Genomic DNA, 24,640 nt, shown 5'->3' with positions numbered 1-24,640 from the left:
TATTCTTTATAATATACGGTTTTTAATACGACTCAGATATTTACATTTTGTATGGTCACCTCTCCTTTGGGCAGTTCTCAACAATTATTGGTATTTATTCTTTCGGTGGTGTAGTCATCGAGGCCGACCACTCAATCGTAGGAGCCTCGAGGCTAAACAGATAATAATTATGATGATATTAATAAATATTATGATGATAATTAATAATTATAATAGGACGTGTATTAATAATTGATAAAATATCATGTTGATAGTAGATATTGGTGCACGCATGCGGGTGTAGAGAGTGGAACTACACCGAGTGTACACCGAGAATCGAGATCATAAAAAACGGGAGTTCAGAGTACCAGGGGCCCATGAACTACTTGCTCATTTGTTTTTCACATCGTCGACGGCAACGATTATAAGTAGATATTCAACGACAAAGACGATCTATGCATACATTCCTGTTATAGTTCTCCCCAAAATTTTTCTGAATAACCAACTAAAATAATTACAACCTAACCCGCAAATCTTTCCAAAAATTGTTTACGTTTCTAGTGTTATCAAAATTTCCACAATGTTCATACCATGGTTCAAACGTTGTCGTCACGAGCCGAAACCGTTCCCGTAACCGTCGACCGTCGTTACAATTAATTTTTAAAGAGCTTATTAAACACGATTACTGATTAGTAACATCACGTTAATGAGTAATGATTGTTAAGTACGGAGTTTCGAAACTGTTATGGGCTACGAGATATGTTAATAATATAAGTATATATAATATAATATGTAATATTGCTAGAAGTATTAGCATTAGTAATATAAATATATATATGTAGCCTAATAACTATAATATATACGAGATAGTAGATTCATATTTCTATGAATCTTGTTTTTAAAAAACATCATAATAAATATATCAAAATAGCAGTCGTGTGACGAGGTCGTTTAAATATATTATTGCATTTCCACGAATTGCCAATTAAGAACAGATGACATCCTGGAGATTGTTGTTTTCAAGTGTGAAAACAATTCCAAGAATTAATATGAATTAGAAGGTTGTCAACTACAACAACAAAAGACTTCTTTGTATATAAGGGAGTCCAGAGACCAGCAAGGGCAGATGTACCAGAGCCACGAAGACCTGAGCAACTTCACAACACTCAGCCACTTTTTGTATCAGTTACATGAACTTTATTTATACGTAATAAAACATCATTGTTCTTAAGAGTTGTAATTTTCAATTAAATAACACCCTAGATCTGGATCTGATATTGGCACACAACAAAACATTTAACAGACTGAAACTGCTATCCAGGTTCGCTCCATAAATAGTACATAAACGTACAATAATCATTTTTATTTTTATTCAGATTAATTTCTTAATATTTTAAATTTTTAACCATCAAAAATTGACTGTATCAGTTGTATCCACTTTTTTTACATGCATGTAAGCAAGTCACACGTAAAACAAACAATTTATTTATCATTAAATTGGTAAATAAATTTATGCAATATTTACTGCCATAAGTAACAAAAGCATATTAAGTAAAATATTTTTAATTATTACTTTTATTAACAACACAAAATATTTTCTAAGAAAAAAAACTTTTGAATGTGGTTTTGTAGTTAACTTAAACTATTTACTTAATATAAGTTTATTAAGTGATCAAGTACATGCCAGCATGAAAAATAAATTGTATGATGTTAAGGTAAATTACTTTTTTTTTTGGTATAATGAAGTACCAAGTACCTTCTTACTTGTTTTATATTTTGGTATAGTAAATATTAAAATACCTTTTTCGGGTACTTTTACTGTTAAATATTTTAAATACTTGGTAAAAAAAAACTTTAAGAAAGTATGTAGAATACTTATCAAATACTTTTGGTTTTATTTTGTAGGTTTGAATTAACATAATATAGTAAACCTATAATATTTATACTTAGTAGCTTATATATTAAATAATAACTTATTGAACCTTAAAAACATAATATATTCAAATTTTTTGTTAGTCATAGACTCATAGGTATTAATTATTTTTGTTGTATTCAGAATGATATTCAAATAAAAATAACCAATAATATTCAATGCACAAAAAAAATTTTTAATACTTTTTCACATATTGTGAACAATAAAAATTAAGAATGTACATTTAACAATATTATATTATGATTATATTTTAAACAGACTACATATTTCCTTGAATTTCTTTAATTAAAGGAGGCTGTAGATTGATTAATGCAGAAACTAATTGAAAAATAATTTTAGTTTGCTTCAACACAGTAAAAAGTATAAAATGAATTATGGAATAGCATTTTATTCTTGGTATTGCTCTTTCAATATGTATCTGTGCCTTAGCTATAACTTCTGTTTGAATAACTTGATTCATTATAAACTGTGGAGTATCTAAAAATTGTGGAATATTTAATGATACTCCTGTAGGAAATCCTTTTCTGAAATAATAATATTTTCTGCAACCAACTTTTCCAAAATATCACTTTTTAAAGTTACCATTTTATCTGGCATAGATTCAGGAAACAAAGAACTAATAAATGTAACAACATCATTTGGAGCAATTCTTATTAATGCTTTCTGGGTATTTCTGTGTTTATATGAACTATATGTGTCTCTCTGAATATTTATCGACTGGAGTGATACAGCAGTATATACTTCAATGCTATCTATTATTATACGACAGTTGGTAAATGATTTAAATGCACCAGGTAAGCATTTTTTTGTTTTTTTTTTCTCTAAATGGAATACTACTCATGCATTTAGTAAATATAATGGCATGTAAAACATAAATCTATGTAATGACAACATTACTTACAGTTAGTTAACTGTAGTTAAATATTACAGCTAAATCAAAATGTGGAAAATTGTTTTTCGGTTTAACTAACGTCATTAGTATTTGATCAATTTTACTGATACTTCTCCAACACTCCAGCTTAAATTATATTTTATCTCTACATTTTTGACTACATTGTAAAGAGCTATAAATATTTCATTTGATGATATGCCAGTATAATAAATTAATAACTCCTGATTTTGAACTAAATTTTCAAATATGAATGACAAACTTAATGTATTTAGTTTCAATTTTAATTTTAAATTTTATTTTTCAGAAAATAGTTTTCATTTTTAGTATAGTCAGTAAGGTTGATGATTAATTACTTCAGATACACTAAAATTAAATGCAATTTATTATAATATTAATTCTTAACACTCAAAAAATGAATAATACCCTTGAGTTAGACTTTGTTGGTTCATTGTCAAGATCAAGCGCAGTATTGTATTCAAATTAACAAATTATTTCATTTTCTGTCTTTTTATTCATAGTAATTTTTGAAGAGTTCTTTCGAATCTTTTTCTTTTCTAGTGTAAAATGATGAATGTCAAATTGATTTAAACGATGAGGAAGTATAGTAGGACCATTTAATTTATTTCTACCTTGAAAGTGGCAACTACACACACAAGCATCTGATTTAGGCTCATCTGTTCTAAAATAATAAATATAACTATTTTCATCTTTAAACCCAAAAGTTGTATAGTCAAATAATGAAAAATACCACAATATTTCAAGCAACCCTAACTATTTTTAATACCCATAGGCTATAGAACATAATATAAAGCATAAGTAAAGGCTTATAGGAAGAATCCAAACAAGTTGGAATGAAGCAAATTGGTGACAATAATATTATAATAATATATAATAAGAATATGTTGAAGCTTAATGTTTTAACAATTAATAATGATAATGATTTGCATTCAGTACCATAAAAGTTGCAAAGTTATATCATAGTAAAAACATAATTATTAAGCAATGTTGGACACAACCATATTTGAAATACATACTTTTATTGACAAAATCAATTTAAGAATTTTTACATAGCATTTTAGCTATAATTTTATAGTGATTATTGAAAATTATCCACTATATATAAATTAAATTTGTTTTAATATTATTATTACCAATACTTTTCTACCAAATAAAATATTTTATTTAAGACTAAGCTACGAATACCTATGTGACTAAAGCTACCTTTATTAATTTTATCTAATGTGTTTTTGATTTTAATTCTCTTGAAAAGCAATAAAAGCTACAAAAACTAACTATATTTAACCAATAGTATCTGTAAATAATGCAAAATTGCTATTAATTATATAATTTATGTTATACAATTTTAAAAATATGCGATTATAAACAGTGAACAATCTGAAAAGCATAGTAAAAATAGGATTAAAAATAGTTTAAACTAACTATGCACAGAGGATTAGTACACACAGACCTTAAGAATTTATAAAATTAAACAATTCAGCTTAAAAAATGTGTAAATATAATTAAAATATTAATTTTAAGTGATATAATTACATTGTAATAATTATTGTTTGAATCCAACGAATTCATTGATGAGATTTGATAATGTGTATGACGTAGCACTAATCATTCATGTTAGCGTACATTCTGAATATTTTTAAAATATTAGATAAAAACCAAATTTGTATATTATATGACACAACAATTTTTATTTATAAAATTAAAACAATAATAATTATAATTTATTTAAGTAGATATATATATATATATTGTATTAAAAAAAAAAACATGATAAATTAGATCGATTCACGTGGAAGGATATAACTTATGTATGATGTAGTATAGTAAATATTTTTTCAGCCATATCTAAACGACTTACATTATTGTCGAAAATAGCTTCTTTTATGAATTCTACTTCATGATGCACAGCCCACAGCTGTAGACGACGTTCACATACAACACACTTTTTAAATTCTTTTAATATTGTTAATAAGTCATCTATAACAATTACACAATCAACACTCAATCTTGTACGAGTGTTTAACTGAATAAACTCATGACTATTATTATAATTATATTCTATAAGACATGTAGCACCATTACCACAGAAATATTTTGTGGTAGTAGGTCCATTGGTTGATCCACCTACCGAAATGTATTCTGAAATTATGTAATTTGAAAAAATAATGTTTCTTTCTGAAGCAAAATGCCCAAAGATATAATTAAATTTTAAAATATAACACATTTCATCATAGGTATAACAAAAAAAATTAGCCCTTATGAATTCATATTCTGATGGGATATTAGTAAGTTTTAGATCTACTATTAAAGGCCTATACTTGATTCTACGCATTATTGAACTCCCCGAATCAACTCTATTGTTAAACCAATTTAATTTCACTTTCCAATCAATTTTGGAATGCATATTATTTTCTGACGTATATCTATCAAAATGCATCATTACTACAGTATTGAATGATAATAGATCGGTATGATAAACTGTATCCTCCCACGTAAATCTATCTAATAATAATATATTTACAAAATTGAACCCGAGATTCATTTCAGGAGCTATTATCGAAATTGGTAATCGAAAATTTTCTTTTTCTTCTTGGGTTAATTCAGATGTATTTTCTTCATCATTATCAACCTCCCAAGCTGCAGCTTCTTCTTCCTGAGCTATTGCTTCCTCTTCGACTGCTTCTTCAGCACGTTGCCTAACACTTGAAAATAAAATGTTGAATTAAAACAAAATTTAAAACATTTAAATAAAAATAAAACAGACTTACAATTCTACACCGTGTAAATAAATTAAATCATCCATATTAAGAAGTGGTACTTCGCCATTTCTTGCTCTCCACGATGATGGTATTAAAAAATCGACAATCGCCAGTCGCATAACAAAAATTAATACACAGTATGCCATTTTAAAAAGTAAAATGTATTCTAAAAAAATAAATAATTAATTTTAAGATTTAGTCGGTATCTTTTAGTCTGATAAAAAATAAAACTCACTAAATATTTTTTAAAGACGGCGGATGAAAATAATATGTACGAGTTTAGCGGTCTTAGACTGAAAACGTACTAGCCTTGTTTGTTACAGTCAGGAGTATCTGAAATTAAGGCATTATTAGTTGTAGGTATGTTCTTCAATACAAAAAGACATAGATAAAGATGTGTAAATAGAATCTTTAAAATTACATTAGCCAGAAACGGTTCAATATTACGATTATAATAAAAGACGGTGGTCTAGCTGATTAGTATTTTACAGACGATAGTCTGTAAGTTTTTCTATACGTTATTGTGTTATCTGAAGTGATGTCTTTCATATTATTTTTATACACGATTGTGACTGTTAACACGCATTCTGTCTATATAAATAATTATAAACGTGAAAAGAGAAAATAATTTTATCTCCAAGTATAGCAATTTTTAACTAAAAGGTGGGAACAATAGTTATCACACCCGGGTTGATACTTTACGCAGATGTTTTCAGTACATCCATGTCATAGTTATTTTATATACTTTTGATAAAATAGTAAAATTGCAAAACGTAAAATTACAAATCGCGTTTAGTGGTGCCGTACCTTCACGACGAATCTCCGCCCTCCGGAATCTCGTCCGAGATAATATGTGATACAATTGTGTAACGGAATGTTTTGTTTTCGCTCTTTATTTCCCGCCAAGACGGTTAGTTGTTACCACGTTTCTTACTGTTTATTATACTTTCGCGTTTTAGTAAAATTTCATGGATTTTTTCGTTTATATAGTTTAATTAAATGTTAAAAACTAAAAAATAACTTAAATACTTAGTATTTTTCTAATTGGTTAAAACACGATCAAAAATAGCCAAAAGAAAATCGAGCCCTTTTTTCATGTAAAAATTTTTACTTTTTTTATTCATAGTTTACAATATAATTTAGTATTACCAAATTAAAACTCAGTATAAAAACAAATTCATTAAACAAAAATCGCAATACTCATTTAGTATATTATATTTCGTGGAAGTTATACGAAAGCAGTCCCCAAGGCGTCGTCGATTCAAACCCTGAAAAAAAAAGGTAATATATATATATAAAAAAAGGTACCTACTTATATGTTATCGCCCTGCCAGTACGCCGTAAAAAATTTATTGGCCCGCCATTCTTGTTTGTCATACGGAAGCGTCGAAAGGCCAACTGTATGTTTTTTTTTATTTTATTATTATAGATTATAACAATTCATTATTATCAATTATTATAACTCGTAATTATCGTTTAACGCAACTCAAATGTACGCGCTGACACAATTCGCTATATTATTGGAAATGAGGTTTGTGGGTGCTTTTAAAGTTTTTAAATCATTAAAAGATGATGGATATTTTAACGGATCACTTATTGATAAAAATCAAATTAGATTTTGTTTTGTTAACTTTTTGACGTTTGTACCAACTATGCATGTTTCATACATTCTTTAAATATACCAAGTATGGTAAATTTCAATTCTTAACTATCTAGTATTTAGTGATGATTATAGACCAATGGGCAATGATTATCAACGAAGTAAATTGTTGTGTTCAACATTCAGCATTAAAAATAAATTTGTTAAATATTCTTTTCTTTTTATAAAATATTATAATTTTTCAGTATAATAGCATCAGTATTATGAATACTATTCTTGATTTTTTAAAAAGCAGAAACATCCATAATGCTTATCAAGTGGCCAGAGAAATGGATTCTAATAAGGTATTATATTATATTCTATGTATCTATACATTATTCTAAACATTTTATTTTTTCTTAAATTATTATATTGACATATTGTTTAATATAATATATATTGTACTGTACTAATTATTTATAGGTATACACATTGTAATTGTAAATTTTATTTCAATAATAATTATATATATTAATTTAAAATGAATTAAGTTGTTAATTGATCATAGGTTGATAGAGCAGTTATATCAATTTCAAAAGAAGATGATCCAAAATTACGCTATTGGTTACCCGGATATGGTGATAGAATGGCTTTAATCAACTGGTCCCAACAAAATCATTATAAAAAAAATAAAAATAATTATTTATTAGATAAGTTGAAATACAAAGTAAAAAATGAAGGTAGAAGATCATTCAGTGAAATGTGTAGTTCTGATGAGACTGTTCAACCACTTGTAAAGTAAGTTAAGCTAGTAAAGCTTTTATAATTTCCTACTTCCTATTACAAATTAAAATTTAACAAAAACTTAATTTCAGAACCTTCAAGGGTAATGCATTCAAATCAACCAGAACCATACAGATTGGTTGGCTCCATTTTGATCAAAAAATTAATGAATATAAACAGGTTAGCACTATAAATGTATTTAAAATTAATATCATATATTTTAGTTAATTTAAATTGTTTTCCTTTTATACTAGAAATTTAAAATTATTTATTTTTTTAATATTTTTTAATTTATATAGATTAAAGAATCATCTGGTGGTGGTGTTAGAAGTATTCAGTGTCCCAAAGATTCAAAGCCTGATGATTTGCTTCAAATATCGAAAGAATTATTTTTTGGTCAAGAAAATATTTCAATTTTTGGTCGTTGGGAAGAGCTATATGTAGAAATGTTTGATTTTAAAAGAAAACCTATTGAAAACGAAACAACAGTCATAGAATTATATGAAAAAACTGGTAACTATATTTTAAATCATAATGTTAAGTTTTTCTATTTATGTACTTAAGTAATATACTTATTTAGGTCTACTAAAACTGAGATATTATCTAGCTACTAGTAAGAAAAGTGGTATTCGCCCATTTATTCAAAATTCAAAAAATTATACTGAAACTTCTATACAAAATATAAATCCTATAACACCTGATCCGCTTAATAATTTAACTCCAGAATTTTCTTTTACTGATGATTATATTATTAAAGGTATGTATTATTATTTTTACTGATCACTTAACTTAATATATATATATATCATATTAATTATAAGTATAATATATTTTTTTATTCAGGAACTAATTTTGATGATAAAGAAGCAATTATACCAAACATTAATTATTGTGAAGGCGATTCTGATATTATACCATTACATTCATCAACTATGAATAATATTGAGAAACCAGATGTAATACCTACTCTTGTATTACAAAACGATATCATGAATAATCAAGGTAAATAGTATATAGGTATATATATTTAAGACAAAAGGACATAGCTCCCCTTAAATAACACAATTTATTATAACTTAATCACTCCTATAGTTTTTTAAATAGAAATATTGCATCCCATATAATTATTTTACCAATCTGATCACAAGTTTCATCTTAATAATCATGCATATAAAAAAAATTGTAGATTTGTAAAGTAAAATATTTTTATAACTATAATGAATAAATAAATAACTATTTAAATTTCTAATTTAAATTTTTTTCACAATCTAGTTTGATTAATACATTCTTCAAAAAAAAACAATTACTATGATGTAATATTTTATCTATAGGTGAAATAATACAGGCGATTTATAACGAAATTGAAATGAATTGTTATTCTGCTGTTCCACACATTAATTCAAGTATTATCAACGAAGATGTTCTTGACATGCCACACATCCATCTCATTTTTCATCGAGGTAATGTTTTTGAGGAAATGATCAAAGCATTTAAAACTATCGACAAACAAAAATGTTCAAACTTAACGGTTGAACTTATTCTTCCAAATGGTGAGTCTGAAAGAGGCTTAGACGCAGGTGGTGTTTTTCGAGATGCAATAACAGAGTTTTGGACCACTATGTATGAAACATGCACAGTTGGTACAAACGTCAAAATTCCGTGCATAAGACATGACTTTAAAGAGGAAGAGTGGAAGTCAATGGCTAAAATATTGTATGTTGGTTGGATTAATGCTAAATATTTACCTATTAAACTAGCTATGCCTGTAATTGAACAAATGCTATATGGTTGTGTAACTTCACAATTAATTCCTACATTTTTGCTAACACTTGGTGAAAGTGATAAGCAAATATTAAATTGTGCGCTTCAAGATATTTCATCTGTAGAAAAGGACGACCTGTTAGATGTATTTAGCACTCTTGAATGCCGAGTAGTACCCAATGAATTCAATCTCAGTGTACTTTTGGAAGAAATATCCCATTATGAGTTCATACAAAAACCACATTTTATTATTGAGCAATTTCATATAGAACTTAAAGAAGTTGGAATGAAAACACTGATAACTGAAGAAAATCTACGTACATTATACAAATCAATGGAGCCAACTGCTAAAAATATTCTAAATATTTTATCATGCAATGAAACCAATACTGATGAAATTAAGACTTTTGGATTTCTCAAAAAGTAGGTTTATATCATTAACACAAAATTATTTTTATATGTACTTATTATTCATATATCATAATACTTGGTCTTTTTAAGGTTTATTAAGGAAGCAACTAATGAGATTCGACAGAAATTTTTAAGATTTTCTACCGGAGCTGATGTTATTACACAAAATATAATTATTGTAGAATTCACTAACGCCATTGGCTTGGCTCGTGCACCTGTAGCTCATACTTGTTCTGGTACCTTAGAGCTTCCTTCCAAGTATGAATACTTTACAGATTTTCGAAAAGAATTAAATTGTATTCTCTTATCAAACATTTGGGTAATGGATATTGTGTAGGTTTTTGCATTTTAATTATTTATTTATCATATAAGTATTACATATAAACCATTTTTTTTATTAATTTCATTCAAGAAGACTGAAAGTATATTGCATCTTTTAAATGATTTGTTTTTATATGGATAGTATTATATTTAAAAATATTGTATACAAATTGCATTGTACTGAATAATATTTTTATTTTTCTTATCAGTGTAATAGTGTTGTTTGATTTGTATGTATAAATTGAGGTATACATTTTGTAAATAAAAATTCACTCTGGAAAACTGAAAATATATTGCATCTTGTCATTTAAATAGTTTTGTTAATTTATTATATATGTGTGTGTTTCTTTTATAAATATTAATTTATAGAATAATAACATGATATGAGCATTGAGAAATATATTGTCTTATAGAAAACTACTTATAGAACTAAAAATGCTATTAATGTTTTATGAAATTAACTTCTATTTTCAAGCATTTTATCAAATAATATATTTTGCTCAATGTATAAATTTACTGCATCATAGACATCATTTGTTACAACTAAATTATTTTTTTAATTAAAACATGACTTAACTTAAAAACAGTTTCATCACATATTTATTTAGAAACAAATACATATTCATCTTTACATGTTGATATGTCTTCTTTCTATACATTTAACAGATATGATCAGAGTTTCACAAATGAACATGCTAGTTAAACGACCTGATGGTGCAATTGAATTCTTGGTGCTTCAAATTTTTTATGACTGTTCCACTCATTCTTTATTCATGTCATTCAGTTCACTCTTAAAATAAAAATTTGAATTTATTTTAAAGTCTAAGCAAAACATAATGAGTTATGACACTAAACTCACTCGAATTATGTTAATAAAACAAAATCTAATTAGATTATTATTAATAAATGATCTGTTGAAATATCCATCACCTTTTAATGACTAAAATAAATTCATTCAAAATTGACAGTAGTGTTTTCGAATGTTACCCCACCAAGCTTCAATTCTTTGGTTAGCTGGGCTAGTTCCTTACAAAAATGGTCGATTATTTGGTTGATTATTCCTATGCAAAAATTTCTGTATCTGTTTGATATGTCGGTTTTCCGTTCCTGCATCAGTTCTCAATGTAGTAGGACAACCTTTAAGCATTCTAACAAAATTCAAAAAAGAAATCCATCAATAACTTTAGGGTCTTTACAAGTTGGTGCCACTTCAAATCATACAATATAACGAGAAAAAGTAAAAACCATCAATACATCCAATAATAGAAATTCCATAGGGTTTTAATTTGTCATAACTATCAGTGTGCCACAGGTAATTATGACCTTTATTATGATACTATCGCCTTCTTAGTTTTTTTTCTTTTTCGAATAGTTACACCTTCAGGATCTAAGTCATTCAACAAACATTGAACTGTTTCTTATGTAACAGTAAAATAATTATAAATGCATCCATTTGTAGCCATGAAATTGAGATGAATGTTGGACTTGTGATAACAAAAATCAGTGACAGCAGCAAGAGATGAAAAAATTTTTCGGCGAGCTATAGATAAACTTTTTAATTTTCTCTTTAAAGTGCGCAAACTCGTAAAAATACCATCACTTTTGTGTAAAAATTCCAAAATTTCTGAATATTTGAGTCCCATATCAAAATATTTTTTAATAGTTTTGTTTAAATGCATGGTTAACAATTATTGATTTTAATTCAATATCTAAGTATTATTTAATATGGTAATAAGTACATAAACTATAGTATGTTAACACCGACAATTAAGACATATAATTCATAATATTAAAAAGCAAATAATCGGTCACAGTTCTAGGACAAAATTTTTAAAGTACGAGCTGCTGCCTACCCTGCCATTACACTAGAACTGCCACTACAAATAATTACTATTATTTATTAACATACCTTTGACAATAAATAATTCCAACTTCCAAATTTATACTGTATAAAATGCCAAAGGTACACCGTGCCTTTTTTAACGCTTAAATATGCACATAAAAACATTAATATACCCTCTAATATAAGCGCTACAAATAGCACTAAAAATTGGAAAATATGCAAAATAAAATTTTTATTAAACATGAAATTTAAGATATATTTAATTTTACTGATTTTTTTTTTAAATATGAACTATTTGATTTTACTTTAGGCATTTTTAAATTAATATAAAAACACTAAAAAAAAAAGGACACGAGAGTATATACAACAGTTTACGATCAATCGAATACACGAAACATCTAAACGACGGCGGAACACTAAAATAAAATTAATGTGTTCAGTGGTTAACGACAGCACGATAATACAACGAACCCAATGATAGTGCGATAGTACGATGTGACTGACACGATTTTAAAAATAAACAATTTATTGGAAACGCACGGAATTGTCCGATTTTAGATTTAATCGACGATAACAACAGTCCGAGCACACAGGAGTACAGAACGCGGTCTGTTGCGGCGGGCCGTGATATCGTAATATTATCGTACCTATTATATTATTATATGACAGACCGCGTTTTTAAAAATATGCACATAAACAGTATTTATAACTCCAAACTAACAAAATAGCTCCTACAATAGGTATTTATGTGAAAATATACCAACAAATAGCACTAAAAACCTTATATTAGCAAAATAGCAGTAAAAACCGTAAATATGCAAAAAAAAATAGAAAAATAAAATTTCGTGTATGACATCAGAGAAATGGGAAACATTAATTTAAAGTAATATATTCTTAAGAATGTTAAAATAAATTTGTGTTTAATTCCAACAAACAAATTTTTAGTACATGCAATTTAATGGCCATGAAGTAAATATATTTTATTTCATAATTAGAATACTTTACAATGAATATATAGACTATTTTAAAATATTTAAAATATAAAAATTATGTTATACCTATAGACTACATTAGTGTCGGGAGCTATTAAAAAGTGAAAATAATCTTGGCCATCAGATTTCAATGTTTCATATATAACACTTAAAAAGAATGCTACTTTAAACTTTTGTATATGTTGTGTCTGTCTTATAAAAATAAACAATAGCAAATTAGCATTCGGTAGAATCAATTGTGTATTATTAGTTTTAATAATTAAAATAAACTGGCTTATTATCAATTATAATCAAGTTAAAGATAAGAACACTATCTGTATTTTAGTGCTTAAATATTGTCATTTTTCTATACTTGAATTTTTAAATATGATGTGGGTATTGTAAATACTGAAAGTTGAATGCTTATATTTAGCACAAAAAAAAAAAAAAAATAGATAAATAAAAAAAACCAGCATTTAAGTACAGATAATGTTTCTAGCTTCAATTATGATACCAAATCAATTTACTTCAATATTAAAGCTAACAGCATACAATTTGCTATGTTGTTTATTTGTAAAACAAAACAATACATGCAAAGGAAGTATTTTAAAAATATCTAATTATATACAAAACTTAAACTATAATTTTATTATTATTCTAAGTAAAATAAATGTATGATGTTTATTAATGTTTCTAATTATTTGTTAATTTATTCTTCTTAACTGTTCTAAACAATAATTATACAAAGAATGGTTAATATTACATTTGTTTTATGTATTAACTACACTAAATTTAGCTTTTCGAGTATTTATTCGTATTATTTATTAAACTGAATTCAAAATGTTTGCTTTCATTTTAAACACAATAGTAAAATTACAATTTTTATGTCTTTAAATATAATACTAGTTCTTATTTTTTTTTTTATTATTAGCTTCAGGTATCATAAATTATTAATTAACTACTAAAAATTAATTTATACAACCAAACATAAATGCAGTACAAGAAATTAAAAAAATATTTTAAATATATAAAGTTGTTATATAAACTAGCTTATAAATATTTTATATCATGATTTTGTGAATGTTTGTATTGCAAACATTTTAATTTTTTGCTCATTCAGTTAGAATAATGATCATATTATGCGGTTTGTCGGTCGGTCACTTACCGGTTTTTTTTAAAAGGTTCCGTATATCGGTCTAGTCTGGCCCCGATAACGCGTTAATAATTATTTTTGTCGAAAAATAATTACTGTCATTCCATGTTACATTTTATTACATGGGTCGTGGTTGCTTATGAGCAAAGTACTAAGTTCATACACAGATATACGTGTGCGTGTAATGTGTATAATAGATAATATTTTGTAATCGTAATATCGTTGCTATCTACTTTGAATCATGCGATTTGACATAATAATAAATATTATATACCATCTAAACTATTCTACAAATAACCGATCGACGATAAGGTACTAGTCGATTACACTAATCTGCAACGTGAATACTCAGAATACTGGCTCAATTTTATTTTATTTTGAACTCTCGTTCAGAACGAGTCGTTCTGTGTTCAATATTTTTGTATTTATACAATTATTTAATATTTTTCAAAAAAAAAAAGGAAACGAGTGAAGACGAAGACGAATCTAATAATTCAAATTCTGTAACACCCGTTGAAAACAATAAAGAAAAAAGCCCGGTTAGTAAACTAAGTATGAATGATAATGATATTGCTAATTATTTTAAACAAACACATACGTCAGATGAGTCGAAATTATCTATTTTTAAAACATTATGGTACCCAGATAAATCTTATCAATTTCCTACTAGTGGAAAACGAAATTTAAAATTTCAATTTAACTGGTTTTCTCGATGGGAGTGGTTAGCTTATTCAAAAACAACGGACGGAGCTTATTGTAAATATTGTGTATTTTTTTCTTTACACCATGGCGGTGTAGGAAGTGTTTCACTTAAATCTCTCGTAAAAATTCCTTTTTCAAAATGGAAAGATGCTGTAGAAATTTTCCGCAATCATGAAATAACCGAGTATCATAAAATGGCTGTTCTTCGTGCTCAGAATAGATTAGCTATTACTGAAAAAAAACAAATTTCGATAGATTTGCAACTAGATTCTGCTTTAAAACAACAAATACAAGATAACCGTTCAAAATTGTCGCTCATAATTGAAACTATAATATTTTGTGGACGACAAAATATTTCTCTTCGGGGGCACAGAGATTCTGGATTACTTGATTTTAAAAAACCTATTGAAAACGACGGAAATTTTCGTGCCTTATTACGATTAAGAATTCAAAGTGGGGACATAAATTTAAAAAAACATATATTTACATCATCATTTAATGCAACATATATTAGTCCCAGAATCCAAAATGAAATTATCGATTGCTGTAATAATATAATGGTTAATTCAATTGTTTCAAAGATAAAAGTTGCTGGGGTATTTTCTATATTAGCAGACGAAACAGCTGATATTTCATGTGAAGAGCAATTCTCTTTATGTGTTCGATATCTAGAAACCAATACTTTAAAATTACGTGAAGATTTTTTAAAATTTGTTCCAGTAACTAGCTTAACGGGAGAAAGCCTCGCTCAAACTTTATTAGATAATCTAATAAATCTTGGAATAGATTGTTCTTTTATGGTTGGACAGGGATATTACGGAGCTGCGGCTATGAGTGGTCGTTTTAATGGTGTACAAGCATATGTTAGAAAAAATAATGATATGGCTATTTATGTCCACTGTGCCTCTCATAGTCTAAACTTGGCTATTTCTGACGCTTGTGACCTTCAAAGTATTCGGAATTGTATGGGTGTACTTAGTTCTGTATACAATTTTTTTAATACTCCTAAACGACAAGAAGTTCTTTTAAGTAAAATTGCAAGTATAGAAATAAATACAAAAGCCACTAGACTTAAAAATCTATGCCCCACAAGATGGATTCAACGACATGAATCAGTTTTAATTTTCTTAGAACTACAAAATGCTGTTACAATTTCTCTTGAAACCATTTCTTCGTGGCAAGACAAAACTACTTGTTCTACAGCTTTACAACTATTATCCGCAATTCAGAATGTTGAATTCCAGATATCCCTCCGTACTACTGCCAAGATCTTTGGTATAACTTCTCCCTTGAGTCGTTTATTACAAACAGAAAATCTAGACTTATCAACTGCAATGATTCTCGCAACAAACATTGAAGAAATGTTAATTAAAAAGCGTAATGATAGTGAAAAAGAATTTAATTATATTTTCAATGATGTTCAAAAAATATGTTCTGATTGGGATGTTGATGTTAAAATTCCACGAAAAGTTGGCAGGCAAGTACACCGTAGTAATATTGAAACAGATTCATCTGAAGTATATTTTCGTGTTTCAATATTCATTCCATTTTTAGATTTTTTTATTACCCAAATTCAAAGACGTTTGTTAGATCATAAACAAATTTTGTCAAGTTTTCACTGTCTCTTGCCATCAAAAATAAATAATTTAGAATTCAAAAAACAATTTGAGACTGACATTGTACATTTAGTACGTCGTTATGAAAAAATCGTTAACTGCAGTGAAGAACAAAGTATCGGAGAACTTAGATTATGGTAAAATTATGTAAGCCAAATGAATGACAATCTTAAAAATGCCCATTCAGCTTTACTTGTATGTGATGAAAAAATATTTCCAATTATACGAAAACTTTTAGTTATTCTTGTTACTCTACCAGTAACGACGGCCACACCAGAAAGGACTTTTTCGACTCTTCGTCGTCTCAAAACCTATCTACGAAATACAACCGGAGAATCTCGCTTAAACGGATTAGCAATGCTAAATATTCATCGGGATATTGAAATCTCAACAGACGCAGTACTAGATGAATTATCAAAATCATCGAGACGAATTAATATTAAGTTATAACTTAATAGGTTAGTGTTTTTAGTCCATAAAATATACATTTTTAAAAAATTTTAATGTGCATGTCTTTAAATATAAGAAGAATACAATTGTTTAAACATTTTTTTTTTTTTTTTTTATATATATATAAAATATGGTAACCCCCCCCCCCCCATTAAAGAATTCTCCGTACGCCACTGCTTAATGTTGTTATTAACTTTGTATTTCTTGTATAAAATATGGTAAAATCCTTAATATTATGTAATATAATGCATCATAATATTACGCACATGGTATATATTATACACTATATACATATTACATATGTATAATAAGGCACTCGGTCAGAAATTCATTTTGATAATAACAATCACAAGAATAGAACAAAAACATAAAAACATATATAGACATTTTATGTATTATATTATTTTAATAAATTACTAACCAGTAACCTATCATACTGCAATGATAGTAGGCTCATATTAACTTAAAATATTATGAAAGCTTTAGTCATGAACCATAATTATAGAAATTCATCAGATAATCTTGAAGACTATTTAAATAAAATTATGAATACACTGAATTAGAGGGATACTACAAATTAATGTAATCATCAACTTACATAAAAATCTTTATGTCAATCAAAATCAAAATAATGTTTGCATTTCAAATATTTATCATAATTTTATTTACTTGAATAAATGTAAAATGTAATAATCTGATAATTATTTCAATTTTGGTAAAATTAATCAGTTTAACGTTTGATAGTATTGGTACGCAACATTATTATTTCTTTATACTATCATTAAGAAATACAAGTATTTTCATTGTATGTATAATGTAGGTTAGTATGTTATTTTAATTTTAAGTTTTTAATAAATAATAATTAATATGCAAGTAATTTTTAAAGAAATGTTTGAATTAAAAAAAAATATATACACTTAACATGCATAATATAATGTGTTTATTTATGACTTAAGCAATACAGAAATCAGTGAGAGCATGAATCTACTTAAGAATTATTATATTATAGAAATAATTTATACCTTTTTTATGGCTAAGTGAATGATATGACAAAGTTAAAATACTATTGCTAACTAAAAAAAATTAATAGTGACAAATCTATATTGAGTAAACAACTCATTACTTTCTAGATTAAAACTTAATAATAAAATATGTATATACTTAATACATCCACAAAAAAATTTACATCAAAAAGTATATAAAATTAAATTAATATTAATTTAAGTAGGTAAATAAAATATGCATTCATACAATACAACATTTATTCAATTTTTTAAATGCTGTCACTTATAAATATGTAGTACTAAATTTAAAAGATAAAAATTAGTAAAGTTATAAAAGGGCAACTAATTATAAAAATACAGTAAAAAGTATAAAAATAAAAATACAAAATAATACTGTTGTAAATAAGATCTTAAGTATAAACTAACGGTAATTGTACTGTGTTTGTCTATCACAGACTTAAAAATAATAAGTAAGGAAAAATTTTAAAAAATGTCATGATAAACTTAAAATTAGAATATAGGAAGAGGTCATGGCATTTGAATGTTCAGTCAAAAGCAGACTTCCTAGAAAATGAGGCCAGAGATGACATTTCTGTTGGCTCTGTAGGAAGACGGCTAAATTCAATTGTGTCACTCGAACTGTTGTTCACATCTAAAAGATAAAACACACATCATAAAATGTACAAATCTAAAACTATCACCAATTAAAATTATTTGTTACTATATATAACTATTAAGACTGTCTATTTAACAAAAATTAATCCTGGTAATTTTAAGTCAATATTCATACAAATATTATTAAACGACAAAAAATACTAAGTGTGATCTATTTTATATTCAAACAACGATAATTGATGATTATCTTGATATTAAGATACTATTTGTATTTAATTTATGATTTAATTTTTCTTTCAATATATAAATTAATTTTTACATATTAATCATTCCATAATTTATCAATTTATAGGATTTCACTTAGAATAATAGTATTATCTTAAATTTGTTTTATACAAATATATTATAACATAATTTCTTAATCTGTATACATATAATATTTGTAATACTAATAAAACTAGAATTTGAAAATAATATCTTATAAAGCAGTCTTACTGTTTTTTTCTCCATTATTGATAAACAGTTAATTTTTTTTGATTATTAAAAAACATGACCATTTAATTTGTACATTAAATTTCAGTTAAACAAGTATAAATGGCACAATCCATTAATATTCAATTATTAAACCTTACAAATAATAAAATAAAAGTTTAAGGTCAAAAAACTTTGTATCTTTGTATTTTATTATATTATGCATTATAATTAAAATCTTAAATGAAAATTGAATTAAAAAAAAAAAAAATAGTGATATACATAAGAAACACATAAACAAATAAAACCCGCCACCCTCTTTATTATATGAAGTAATCACTTCAGTTCACGTATAGGTTTGGCGCCACTGTAACTTAGTATTTATAAAATATTTAATTTAGACTAATAATAACCAATAACATTACCAATTTCTGATGGCCAGTGCTTATGAGAAGGAGAGTAAAGAACAATAAGTGCAAATATATAAATATTCCACATTCCATAGACTCCAACTAAAAATGCTGATGCATAGTTTAAATTGTTAGTTTCATTCCATTTCCAATGTCCTTCTGAAGCCTACAAGAATATACAAAAACATAATATAAATATTTTATGATTTGAAAAAAATAAAATAGTTATTTTACCTGGCCCAAAATGAATCCAATTACAGTTAATGCAGCACATAATAGTGTGGCTATCATCAAAAATTTAAATCTATAAATACTGCCCTCATAATGTAACCTTCGAGCATTTGACATAGATGGCAATGCTGATCTTCGAGCACTTATATTACAGAAAACTTTCCATATCATATATGATAAGAATAAAAAGTACATTCCACCAGATAATGCTGCCAATATTATAAAACTTAACTGAATCGATTTAAGTTAAAGAAAATCATATTTTGAGCAAATTAAAATATACTAGTGTAATATGTTTATAAAAAGGATACAGCTAAATTTGTGCCAGTATTGGTTGCCCATATTGAGTAAAATGGATTCCTTAACTGTGCTCCTCTTTCACACATGTCAAAAACAAACAATGAAATACAACCAACAGCAACTGCACTCAAATGTTTCCAATATGCGCGCAGGTTTTTTTGTTGAGAATCCTAATTTAAAAAATATAGAAGTTTGATTAATTACAATACTTATTAAAATTTATTTTAGTTAAGATAAAGGTTATTAGAAGATCATTGTGAATAAAGAGTTACAAATAGTGTTCTTAATCTTCTTATCAATACGTACAAGTATTAAAATAAATTAAATTTACCTGGATCTACATAAGTATGACAGTTTGTATGGAGAACATAGAACAAAAAACGAATAAGTTTTGTATAAATTATTATGGTAATAAAAAAATTATAATTAGTTGATTAAACCACAATTAAATAACTTACCATGAGATGCTCACCAGCAAAAATCAACCAAAATGAAAGTAATGCGGCATAAAATATACCTTGTCTTATATCTTGTAAAAGCAACATGAATGGCATATCATAGTATAATGTCAAAAATTCAACAGGAACTAGATGAAAAAAAAAATAATAATATAAAATACATTTTAAATATGTATTTTGTTTTAATAACTATTATACTTTATTATAATATATATCCTAATTTTAATTTTAAAGAGGATACTACACCAACATATTACGTTATCATTACCACATGTGTATAATATAATGTTCTCACAGCTAATTTATATTATTATTTATTTTATTTTATAATAATTATGGGCAAGAGCCCAATATACATAGAGGCATGAATGAGTACATAACAAAAAACAACAATTAAGTAAAAAATATTATATTAAACAAAAATTAATCTAGACAGATTTTCATTGGCAATTCGCATCATCCTAATAATAAGTTATTTTCTCAAGTAATTAACTGAACAGTGTGGAATAACAAAACAAGAATTTTTACAGGTGTTTCAAATTGGTACCTTAATATTTATAACTACAAAGAGGTAAGGAGAGTCAATAGACCCAGAGTTTTTGAAGAAAAGATATCTATTATGTTAGTGACGACGACAATGATTGGCTAAAATGGAGAAATTTAAAAACAGAGGATAGGAGTATAGTCATGACTCATAAAGTACTCAATTAATATTACAAATTGTGTAAAAAATTATATTTTAACCATTTTAAATTGTTATTGCTATCATTATAAACTTATGCATAATATCATTCAGAATTATTTTCAAGTATTTTGCTTTTTACTTACGATTCAAAAGGGTTAGTGCAAAACCGATAGTCATCAACATGCGTTCAAGCAACACTGGCTTACGGGCCAACATATGAACTCTGTTCCAAAACCATATCATTATAGCAACAATAAATGGGAAAAATATTGTTTTCATATAAAGCCACACACTGGTAAAACCACCATTTTGATTTATAACCTATTGAAAATATAATATAATATATTAATACAAAAATTCAATTAGTTAAGGTTTTTAAAGTATGATAAAAACATAATTGATAACATTGAACACTAATTTTATTATTTAAGTATAATAATTAAGTTTTTTTTAATCAGATAATAAATAAAATTATAATAGTTATAGAATTTAAACTATATCTTTAAGTATCAAAATAAAAACAAATGGTGTAAATCTGACTTTAATTTTTTTTATTATTATAATAGTGCTACAAAAATTACCTAATATGTAGCTATTACTTTAAAAATCATTACAGTTAATTTTTTGTATGAATTTAAAACAATTCTTATTTCTTACCACAAGCCAAACGTCTTTTAGATGTCCTAAACCAAAGTTAATTCCATTTTCTTCATTCACTGGTATTTTTATATTGATTAAATAATAATCATGATGCAATGATCCAAGTTCAAAAAGCGGTACTAACCCACACTGATAATTATGACCGTCTATTTTCTAAAACATAAAACCACTGAGTATAACTTAAAAATGAAAATAAAAAGTATTTACCTCTTCAGAAATACAATCAAGATTACGCTTCTCAACAGAACTAGCAAATAATTTCCAATCACCATCTTTGTCTCCCATATTACGATAGCCAAGTTTGGTATCTAACGTTATCTCAAGATTACGATCTAGAAAAAAAATGTTAACACACTATAGTTATCTATGATAATTATTTAAAAAAAACAATTTAGTTTTTTAATCTGTAGATAAGAAATATAAGTGTTACTTTTTTTCAATAAATAGTTAATTAACAAATCATCAATAAAAAATGTTTATATATGTACTTACTTACTACTTTAATATTCAATAAACATTATTTAATTATATTTGATTAATTTTATTTTAAAAATTACATAAGAAATAAAAAAAAATTTAAATAAATATTTCATTACACTCATATTTTTGATTAAAATTTGTATTTATTTTATAAAAAGTTATTATTTAATGATATGCTAAATAATCATCAAACTTTGTTTGCCCAAAAAGTATGAAATCAATTTTTATTATGATAAAAAATTATACTTGGCAAGATATTTTAACATATTTTTTACCTTGACCCCTAAATAAACTTATGTGAAGTGTCAGATTTCTTATTTTGCTTGTCACGTTTTACCAGATACTGTTTTATTCAACAGAAATTAATTTATTGTTAATATTGATATAATTGTTTTGATAAAAATTACTCAATGTTTATTAAGTAATCTAAGCCATATATAATTTATATCTTATAATTGCAATTTATAAAAAAAAATGCTTTTATTCATAACTACATTATTAAAATAAAATTATTGTCATTAAAATATTACAATATACCTACAATTGTTTATAGTAAAATGTGAACACAATTTTATGATCACTTTGTATTAATACGTTACTAGTTTAATGTGATAAAATGTTTAAGTCATAATTTGTTATATTCGTACCCATAATAGTACCAGTATGATACTCAATGTCAAAGTTAAGGACACCTATGAGATTCTGTTGCCATCGAGAATAATCCAATGTCTGACCGTCGCGAGGTGTAGGTATCTAGAAGTTAATAAAATAATTATTATTAATAAATGACAGTGTGAAATGAAACCATGCTATCTTCTAGACGTAAAATTGATTACCTGAAAAGTGAATACAATGTCATTGGCCATTGTGTTGGCGACAGGGCTGTCCTTATAGATGTCTGAGTGGTATGAAAAGCATTTTCCCTCACCTCTAATGTATGACCACGGATTGCTGTCATTGTACAAACACTTTGACGCCAACACCATGTCGGTAGCAGACGGCGTTGGAGCTGCAAACAAAACAAAATATAAACTTCGAATTAAGACAAATAAATAGTTCAGACACAATTATGTGAACGATGACTTACCTACAAGTCCACCTATCAGGAAACACGCGAGCTGGCAAAAGAGCAACGACGATACGAGCACAAACAACTTCTTTCCGCTCAAATTCTCGAGTATGACGCCGCCTGCCATCTTGTTTCTTTTCGATATGAATAATAATCTTGGTCCAACTTTTTCGGCCGTTACTCTTACGATATTTCCAATAGATCTGTTGTACAACGGCTAATGTCGATTATTAGCGGCGGTGCGTCCGAGTATTCGGCGGTGATAACAACGTTTTTTCGTACTAAACAAACGCGAACTGTTGATAAGACGACAATGAACAGACGCGAGACGCGACGCTGACGCGGTAAACGTTATCTGGACCGGCAAACAAATACCTACTACTCACCGACTACCAACCTTCTCATGCCACTTGAGAATCGCTTTTTGTAGCTACTATAAATTATAACGAAGTTTGAAGTATAGTATAGTCAATCGCCACCAAAACACAATACAGTGTTAAAATAATAATGTGATTTGATTTAGTTTATGTGGCATGATATAGTTTGTAGATACTAACAACTCAGTCCCGGGTCAAGTGCTACACACGTCTTATATATAGGTATACATATGAATCATTGATTATAATATATACAGTATACACTGTATATTATGTAGGTAATCAATGCATGAAGACTGAAGGCAGTAAAAATATCTTTGATATTCATAAACAATCTTGAATTAATTATATTAATAACTAATACTACGGAATTTGTATTTTTCTTTTGTACATGGTAAGTACATAGGTACATGATAAAATCGTTGACAAGTCAATAAGTATACATGTATACTGTATAGATAATATACCCATTTATAATATAGGTACATAGTATCTACTATCATGGAATATTATTATATACGCGTTATGAGTATTATTATTATTATTATTTATTATTATTAGGTACCTATTTATAATATTAAGCATACATTAGTATATTAGCATATTTTAGTATTTATATAGGTACTCGAGTCATTTAATATATTATAATTAGCACACGGATTTTTATGTGCTAAAAAGTAAAAATTATCGAAATATACCATGTATGTAG

The 24,640-nt window shown here is 26.5% G+C and overlaps 3 protein-coding genes across 3 annotated transcripts in view; 1 reads left to right on the top strand and 2 right to left on the bottom strand.

Moving 5' to 3' along the window:
* Positions 1-5,891, bottom strand: part of LOC112597138 — a 13,668-nt gene extending 7,777 nt beyond the window's left edge. The window contains exons 1-3 of the mRNA XM_025343077.1: positions 5,817-5,891; positions 5,591-5,747; positions 4,681-5,524 (exon numbers count right to left, since the gene is read on the bottom strand). Coding sequence (XP_025198862.1) covers positions 4,681-5,524; positions 5,591-5,727 — 981 coding nt within the window. The 5' untranslated portion in view covers positions 5,728-5,747; positions 5,817-5,891. The remainder of the gene's footprint in view (positions 1-4,680; positions 5,525-5,590; positions 5,748-5,816) is intronic.
* A 1,553-nt stretch (positions 5,892-7,444) lies between these two features.
* On the top strand, positions 7,445-8,332 carry LOC112597137 (the record flags this gene model as incomplete). The annotated part of the gene is made up of 4 exons (XM_025343075.1): positions 7,445-7,525; positions 7,729-7,958; positions 8,036-8,123; positions 8,243-8,332. Coding segments are annotated over exons 1-4 (489 nt in total), but the record flags the coding sequence as incomplete, so codon positions are not given.
* A 10,185-nt stretch (positions 8,333-18,517) lies between these two features.
* On the bottom strand, positions 18,518-23,889 carry LOC112597115 (protein wntless). Its single transcript, XM_025343041.1, has 12 exons — positions 23,573-23,889; positions 23,322-23,494; positions 23,133-23,238; positions 22,213-22,337; positions 22,003-22,158; positions 21,489-21,666; positions 20,661-20,788; positions 20,534-20,539; positions 20,214-20,372; positions 19,906-20,133; positions 19,687-19,837; positions 18,518-18,827 (listed from the first exon to the last, which is right to left on the bottom strand). Exons 1-12 carry the CDS (start codon positions 23,679-23,681, stop codon positions 18,721-18,723), a joined length of 1,626 nt encoding a protein of 541 aa, XP_025198826.1. The 5' UTR covers positions 23,682-23,889; the 3' UTR covers positions 18,518-18,720.
* Between the last annotated feature and the right edge of the window lie 751 nt (positions 23,890-24,640).

This window comes from Melanaphis sacchari, unplaced genomic scaffold (genome assembly GCF_002803265.2).
Source record: "Melanaphis sacchari strain LSU unplaced genomic scaffold, SCAv2.0 Contig37_pilon_pilon, whole genome shotgun sequence".
NCBI lineage: Eukaryota > Metazoa > Arthropoda > Insecta > Hemiptera > Aphididae > Melanaphis > Melanaphis sacchari.
Note: the sequence above shows the minus strand (reverse complement) of the source record. Positions and strands in the feature narration are given on the sequence as shown.